Source organism: Rattus norvegicus, chromosome 4 (assembly GCF_021556685.1).
Source record: "Rattus norvegicus strain SHRSP/BbbUtx chromosome 4, alternate assembly SHRSP_T2T, whole genome shotgun sequence".
NCBI classification, from domain to species: Eukaryota; Metazoa; Chordata; class Mammalia; order Rodentia; family Muridae; genus Rattus; species Rattus norvegicus.
The window spans coordinates 123,787,446-123,796,384 of NC_141537.1; the positions used below are offsets into that span (position 1 = coordinate 123,787,446).

Genomic DNA, 8,939 nt, shown 5'->3' on the forward strand with positions numbered 1-8,939 from the left:
ATAGATAATCTTTCATGGTTTGCTCCTGTATGAATGCTTGCGATATTGAAAATGGTAAATACAAAATGATATCTTTTAATTCTGAAACCCAAAGACAGGAGTAGGCCACCCTGGATGATTGGACTCTCTTCTGAGTATGGGCCTTAGCTCCATATGTCAGTATCTTTATATAACTGTGTGTAAACTATCTAGATGACAAAACAAAATTGCATGTCATTTCTGTCCATATAGATGATAAGGCTTCCAAACCCATTGGTGACCAGGAAGTTGGCCATTCAAGCTTCATGGGGGAGAAGAATACAATTCAGGGTTGTCCTCGGGCACAGTTTTATTCAAGGTGTCTATGATTGCAGAGCCCCAAATTCCCAAGTCCTTTATCTCTGTATTTTCTTTAAATTCATTTTTTTCTGTTTACCAAGAGCTGGAAATCTGGAAGTCACAAGGCACAGAATAAATGATTTCTCCATGTGTTGAAGGACCCTGAAAGAAGCAGTCTGTCACTCACTGTGTAGATTTAATCAGAAACACGGAAGTTCAAGGAAGGCACAAGAGGTCTTACTGTTAGCAGATGAATTATGCAATAGCAGAATAGTTTTTGCTCATTTGCCTGAGGGAACAACTAGATAGTTGGATTGACCACATTTTGTCCCTATCTAACTTGCAGATGTGTCAAGGAAGCCTGGAGAAAAGTTTGGGTCCAGCTCTCTCAGGATGGCTGTTACCCAATAGAGTAGAGTCAACTCAACAGGTAAAATGTTCCACTGGGATACCATATGTCCCTGCATTCCAGTGGGAACTTGTCACTGACAGCCACTAAAATTACAGGCTACAGAGATGCATTAAAGATCCCCTTCACCTAGGCCTGTGCAGGATCTCCTCAGACTCACAATTCACCTGCCCTCGAATTTCAATTTGAGTAAGTGACCAGCAATGGAGTACAGAATCAGAAGATGGTTGGATCCCAGGCAGGCTGTGGGAGGAGGAACGCTGGAACTGCATGAGGAGTTTGAGCACCTGCCATGGAGCAGCTGATCTCTGAGGACCCCTCAGCACAGGGTGCTGTGTTCTACATCAAGTGCATATTTTTCCTAGGATATTCATTTCCGTAAGGTCCTGAAATTACTTAATTTTTATAAGAGGTAAGTTAATTTTAATTGCAATATAATTTTCTAATCTAGGTATCAAATTTACTTTATCATTCATAAGGTGTAAGGTATAATTTCAATAGGGGTTCAGAAGTGATCCTTTGTATGCATCTGGAAAAGTAGTGTTGTTTTACTTTCCAATGTAAACAAATATACTTGATTTTGCCTCTGTTGATTATATAGTATAAAAGGAATAATGTTGTCATACTGACTTCTAGAGTGTGAATACCTAGAAGTTCTAAAAGCTGTTGAAAAGGAAATGGGTGGTATGTTCAAACCTCACCTAAAAGAGTGTTCCTTGCTGACCATTATAGACAGGAATTTTCTTAAGAGCCATTCCATTCCATTTTACTTCACAACTTATGTCATCCCTTATTCTCATTCTGCCTGGTGGAACGGTCACCTGCGTCACTGTGGGGATGAGGTCACAGGACACAGATTGTTAATAAACAGTGAATACAGTACCAATGGACACAATATTTGTGTTCGTTAATCATGTCTGTGTGCTAGTCATTAAATAAATGTCCCATATACTATTCTGATACTAGAAATGCCAGGCAGACACACTGGGACAGAGCACACAGCTACTTAGCAGCAAAGCCGAGCCTCTCAGGAGGCATCACTGGGTGATGACAGAAGCAGGTTCTGCTGCAGCACTGTGTGGGGTCCATGCTGGTGGCTGGGGTCTGGGCCATAATGCTCCTCCTAGGTACCTGTTCAGGTAACATTCTCACTGCCAGTCTCAGCCTGAAGATGCAGTTACAAAGGTTTTAAGATTTAAAAATATACTTCTTACATAGTCTGTCATAATTACTTGCCATCCCTCAGCTCAAGGGCTCTTTTTATGGTTTGCCCATCACATTCACAAAGTTCATTTAATTCTCATATCTCTGAAAATGGCACTGGAACCTGCTTGGTGATGTTTGTGTCTTTGGTGGTTTCTCAGCCATTTCTCCCTAATATCTTTCTAGGTTTAAGTTAGGATTGTGTGAAAGTTAGACATCCTGACTGAGTAAGCTCATCCCCAAGCCCTTTTCATTAAGAAGGTCCAGGTTCATCTACCAAACCCATCTATTTGATGATCCTATGGGTCAGGGTTGTCCATGATTTGGGTAACTGTGGAATGACATAAAGGAAAATTTCAGGGCTTCATTGATTCAGGCTGTACACAGAGTTTCAATTCTTCTGCACTGAGCAAAAACGACCTTCACAGTGGACTTTAACTGAGCACTGCTCAGGTTTCTCTTTCTTATTTCATGTTCCATACAGGATTACTTTCCTAAACTGACCTAATGCTTGCCTTTCTCTTCCCCAAGTGTAGCGTTTCCTTATTGAACCTGTTTCAGAAACCAGAGACCCTTCCTGTGTTGTGTACACTAGGCACAGAATTTCATGACTGTTGGAATTTGCCTGTTTTGTTACACTGTGCAAATTGCACTCACAAAGAATGGTATGATAGATCATCCCAGGCCTGTCACAGCTTACTTTCTCCTGCCCTCTGTTACATGAATGTCCCTTAAACATTCTGCTGATCTGAGAGTGTGTGTGTCCTCTCCTGGTCTCCTAAACCATGCTCAGCAAAAAGGTAAGAGCTGCTGATGTTCTGCTGGGAAGGGACAGGGTAGAGAATTCTGTATGGCTTGTATCTGAGGAGGTCTCATACTCATCCTAGTGTTTCCCATAGAAACACATCTGTCTACAATATGCATGCCTCATTGGTTCATTTTGTTGTTTGGTTGTTCAAGACAGGGTTTCCATGTGTAGCCCAGGCTGTCCTGGAACCTACTCTGTAGAATGTTTGGCCTTGAACTCGAGCATGCACATGCCTCTGCCTTTGAAATGCTGGAATTAAGGTGTGTGCTACTATTGCTCAGCAATGGCTCTTACAGTATAAAATCATATAGGTTTGTATGGCCATGGAATTTGGAGGTAGCATGATTACTAGAGATATAATGTCTGTGTTTTTCCTGGGAAGCTGGTATTCGTGATGGCAAGCACTCACATCACTGTACGTTTTCACTTTACTACTGTGGAATTGCAATGCCAGAAAGACAGGGATTCCCAGTGTTTTCAAATTCAGAATCCCTGAAGCCATAATATTTAAAATATCACTGAGGAGTCACAGCCTCTGTGCCTGCCTAACTTTCCTAAGAGCTTCAGGTTTGCAGGGCTGAGGTTTCTGAAGTGACCCTAACTCAAGCATAGCCTGCACCAGTTCTACAGAGCTGACAGCACAGTGCCTGAGTGGTCTGACAGTATGATGTGTTCATAAAGATCAAGTTTTATTTTATTTTATTTTTTATTTTATTTTTCTTGGATATTTTATGTATTTACATTTGGAATATCATCCCTTGCTCCTCTCCAAAACTCCCTCCCCCCCCACCCAGCTTATTTTCTTTTCCTTTTTCTCTGATCAGCTCAGTGTAATTAAATAAAAGCACACATTTCCAGGAACAATGGTGGAGAAAACATTTTAGAAATCTTGAACCTATTAGTCAGCTAGTGCCAACAGGCATATGATACCAGCTACTACACTGAACTCTGCAGGTGTGACTTCATTCCATGAAATGAAGTCTATAAAAGAGTCCCCTGCCACTTATTGCACAAAGATCCCAAAACGACCTCCATAGTGTGTCCTCCTGGTGGCATTTGTACCATAAATCAACTGCCATTGTCCTTGGTTAATGGGAAATATAAGTACCTCTTTCTCCCCTTTATATCTGCACTGTTAACCATTTTCCCCAACTAGCCTGCCTGAGGTATAATGCCTCCACCAATACCCCATACTTGTGAATTTTATCCCCTTTGCCTCCCCTTGATAACTTCCATTAGTATCACATGCTCTAAATAAGCATAAGATGATTTCATCCACACCCTTGATTTTCGGTGATGAAATTTTACTCTGTAAAACAGAGTATTTTGTTTGCAAAAAGGAATGTTTATAAAAGTACATGCCCCATAGGGTGCTGTCTTGCTATATAGTTTCATGTTAATTTGACACAAGCTGGATTTATTTTAGAAGAGGAAATATCAACTGTGAAAATGCAGCCACCAGACTTACCTATGAGCATGCACATGGTACATATTCTTGATAGATGATTGAATAGATATGGAAGAGCCCAGCTCATTATGAACACTTCCCATGTGGGCTGGGGGTCCTAGGTACCATGAGAATGTAGAATGAGCAAGCTAGAAGGAGTAGTGTGGTAAACAACACTACTCCATGGCTTCCTCATCAGATCAGGCTACCAGGATCCTGTCTTAAGTTTTCCCCCAGCCTCCCTGGATAAAGAACTATAGGCTGTATGCTGAAATAATCTCTTTCCACAACTTGCTGAAAAGCATGGGATTTTATTACAGTGAAACAGAAGGTCTAACCAAGACAGAATCTGTTTCTACAATATGGGGTGTTTCAGTGACAGCACTGGCCATGTGATTTTTGAAGATCATGGAAATATTTAAAAACTTTGGGCTGTAAAATACATAGAATGGTGACATCTTAGTGATTATCCTGTGTGGTCTTAGTATATAACTCTGAGACCAGTGTAGATGTTGGAGACTAGTCTTATGAAATTCTACAGTAAAGTTAGAGAGTTCCTTAAAGATTCAATGAGGGTCATTCATATTTTAAGTTAAGAACCACTAAAGTGAGACCTTTGCCTTGCTGGAACAATTAAATCTTCTGAAAAGTGTTCTTTTCCCTCATCACACAGACATTGTGGTCCAGATATTTCTGAGGCTGCATCTTTTTTTTATTTCTTTTTTTTTATTCGGAGCTGAGGACCAGACCCAGGGCCTTGCACTTTCTAGGCAAGCGCTCTACCACTGAGCTAAATCCCCAACCCCTTCTGAGGCTGCATCTTTTGCAAGCATTAATGTTGTTACCTTAAAAGGCTCTCTGGTTGTACTGGTTCTGAAGGCAGGAAGGGATGAGAGGGGGATGCTGTGACTTGTCAATTTATGGCAAGTTTAGAGTCCATGAACAGAGTCAAAGAGAGACTACCAATGAAGTTTCAGCTCAGTTGACGTATAGATCCAAGCAATCTGAGCTGTCAGTATCACAGGACATCTACCAAGGGCAGCAGCAGTTGCTGTTGGGTGAAGACCATTTGAGGCTAGGAAACAAGCTATGTGTGCTTTGTAGGAATTTCCTAGCACTGTGGAGAGCCAAGAGGGTTTTTAATGAGTCTCAGAAATGTGACACGCTTTGATACCTGTTGGACTTTGTTGAATTTGATTGTGATAATGCCCTGGTACTTCCTTTTGGAAACAAGAGAATATTCAAATTATGATTTATCTGACAGGGTCCCACAATTAAGAGACATTGAATTTTAAAAGAATTCTGGAGTTTTGTTGAGAATTTGGAGTTTTACAGGGTCTGTAAGTATTTTAGACAAATTTTGAAAATGTTAGGAAAACAATATTTTAGAGACTGAAAATTTTGGAGAAGCTTTGAATGTTGAAAGAGATTTGAAGGCTTAAAAGATTGAAGTTGTAAAGAATATGTAACTTTTACATTGTGATATTGATATTAGTATGATATCTTGGGAAAGAAAAAAGAGAAAAGTTTATATTATAACTGTGGTATGTTTGAGTGTTAATTTAAGAAAATTTTGCCTGGACCAGGTGTTTGGTTTGTTTGTTTCTTTCTTTGTTTTGGTACAAGGAAGATCATTTCAGAGAGGGAAAGGAATGTCAGTTCAGATAATTCCCCTCCCAAACTGACATGTAGGCCCATGTGGGGTGAATTTGCTTGATTGGTATTCTATGTGAGAGGACCCAGCTCAGCGTGAGTGTATGGTGCTGGGCTGGTGGATACCTAAGAATACAGACCAGGAAAGCCAAGAATCAAAAATCTAAGAATCGGGGTTGGGGATTTAGCTCAGTGGTAGAGCGCTTGCCTAGCAAGCGCATGGCCCAGGGTTCGTTCCCCAGCTCCGAAAAAAAGAAAAAAAAATCCAAGAATCCTATATCACACTTCCATGAGTGTACATCAGTTTTTGCCTATAGGTTCCTGTGTTAAGTTCCTCCCATAACTACCCTGGATAATGGATTATTAATAGTCACATGCAATATAGGTTTTCCTACCTGACATGGTGCCTTAGTAAGTCAGTGTCTTATCAAGAAACTGTAGCATTTCAACAAAATATAGAGGACTTTCATGAATATAAACTTGTAGTTGGCCTATCAGGAGAATCAAAACTCAATTATGGAAGGGGGGAATGTAGACTCCTATTAAGTTCATCGATCTAGACTGAGTTGGACCATTTCCCTTTAACACTGTAATAGGGGATAATCCCAACTCTTTTATTATAGTTCTATAAAGAAAGGCAGGCTGAAATTTGCTGACTTTGCTCTTCTCTTAGAGGCTGTACTGGATTGAGATTACAATCATGGAAGACACACTGTCAGAGTATTACTCAAAGACCGAAATGTTTACCTGAGGTCTCTGAAATAAACTCCATCACAATGTTGTTCTGTACTGTATTTTTTTTATCTTTCCAGCAGGAATGGAGCTGACCAGTCGCTATGATATGCCTTATGTTTCTGAGAGCACAAATATAACACATGGCATGAGAGAAACAGCAGGCAAAATATCCACAAAGAAACACATGTACTGGAACACTGGCATGACAGCATGTTCTTATATAACTAGTGTCCACTTTCCACAGGCTCATGGCTGTTTATATGTTCAGGGGGAGGTGAATGGAGTTCAGCCTTAGAGTATTTAAGATCACACTTGCAGTAAATGGCAGACTGTGGGTGGGATGAGAAAGGTTTGAATTCACAGATCATAATTCCAAACATTTGCTGTATAAATATAATAAGAAATTTGGTTTTACAATAAATAAAGCTCCAAATAGAGTAAGTATGTACCCAATCCATGGGACCTCTTTCAATAGGAAAGACTGGTTTCTTTCACATAATCCCTCATTCAAATTCACCCCAAATACTAAAACACTGTAATGTTCCAGATATTCAAGATGTTTTGAATGAAAATCAAGTAAGATGCTTTCCTGCTCCGGGAACACCAACACGTGCTAAATAAGGAAAGACAATGTATGATATGTGCAGTGTATAAAGTTGAAGGAGCTCACACACTGATGCAGCCATGATGGAACACAGGGTCCAACCATGGCTCAACTTAGGATGAGTGAGAGCATAAGGATGATGTGTGGGGTGTGATTTTGATCTGAGATCTTTAGTGGAATATGGTGGGGGTGCAGATATGTCAAGGAATGACGAGTGAGATTCTGTTCTTTTCTCTTCAGCCTCAGTTCTCAAATATGATGAATAAGAACAGCAGACTCCACATTGATTCTAACATAAGGAATACCTTTTTCACTGAAATTGGCATTGGAGTATCAGCCAACAGCCTCCTACTTCTCTTTAACATCTTCAAGTTCATTCATGGGCAGAGGTCCAGACTCACTGACCTGCCCATTGGTCTCCTGTCCCTAATCAACTTACTTATGCTACTGATTATGGCATGTATAGCCACAGACATTTTTATTTCTTGTAGACGATGGGATGACATCATATGTAAATCCCTTCTCTACCTGTACAGAACTTTTAGAGGTCTCTCTCTTTCTACTACCTGCCTGTTGAGTGTCCTTCAGGCCATCATCCTCAGTCCCAGAAGCTCCTGTTTAGCAAAGTACAAACATAAGCCTCCCCATCACATCTTCTGTGCCATGCTTTTCCTGAGTGTCCTCTACATGTTCATTAGCAGTCACCTCTTACTATCCATCATTGCCACCCCAAATTTGACCACAAATGACTTTATTCATGTTAGTCAGTCCTGCTCTATTCTACCCATGAGTTACCTCATGCAAAGCATGTTTTCTACACTGCTGGCCATCAGGAATGTCTTTCTTATTAGCCTCATTGTCCTCTCGACATGGTACATGGTGGCTCTCTTGTGTAGGCACAGGAAACAGACCCGGCATCTTCAGGATACCAGCCTTTCCCGAAAAGCATCTCCAGAACAAAGGGCCACCCGTTCCATCCTGATGCTCATGAGCTTATTTGTTCTGATGTCTATCTTTGACAGCATTGTCTCCTGCTCAAGAACTATGTATCTGAATGATCCAACGTCTTATTCTATTCAACTACTTGTGGTGCATATTTATGCTACAGTAAGCCCTTTTGTGTTTATGATCACTGAAAAACATATAGTTAACTATTTGAAGTCCATGTATGTGAGGGTGTTGAATGTTTGAATACTCATTGATGGACAAGATCCATTAAGAGGAGCCAATGTAGGCATCAGAACTGTCAATCATGACGAGCTGTCTATGTGCTTTGGCATACGTGAAATATGAAGTTGTTTTTCTGTTAAAATGATTTACTTTAACCAACATGATTGTAAACATGTAACAGGAGATTAAACCACATCCTGTTTGATATATGACAAGGATTTTTTATTTACCTTTATTTTTATTTCTCAGTGATTATTTAAGGATATCCTCTGAGGTGACCCTTACCCATCATGGTCTTATGCCGCATTTTTTTGTAAGTATGTTTAAGAGTGTAAATTTAAAAACCATTCTATGCTATCATTGGGTACTCACCATCAACAGCAGTCTTTCACTTCCATGGCTATCCCCAAGTGGTGTTAGCCCAGTTTCTCTGCAGTCTGCTAGCTGCTGATCAGCTCACATTCCCAGTCATCCATGCCCTTGGCTACTCTGCCAAGGCTTGTTATAAACCATGAGCCCTGTATAAAGAAAACTCCAGATGCTTATAATTTATTAGTCAGATTAGTAACAGTAAACTCTCAATCCCCAAAAC

The 8,939-nt window shown here is 40.3% G+C and overlaps 1 protein-coding gene across 2 annotated transcripts; it reads left to right on the forward strand.

Moving 5' to 3' along the window:
• The first annotated feature begins 884 nt into the window (after positions 1-884).
• On the forward strand, positions 885-8,554 carry Vom1r102 (vomeronasal 1 receptor 102). 2 transcript variants are annotated; one of them, NM_001408835.1, is given in 3 exon segments: positions 885-1,139; positions 2,462-2,730; positions 7,418-8,554. In NM_001408835.1, coding segments are annotated over 2 exon segments (966 nt in total). In that variant the 5' UTR covers positions 885-1,139; positions 2,462-2,715; the 3' UTR covers positions 8,369-8,554.
• Positions 8,555-8,939: the final 385 nt, after the last annotated feature.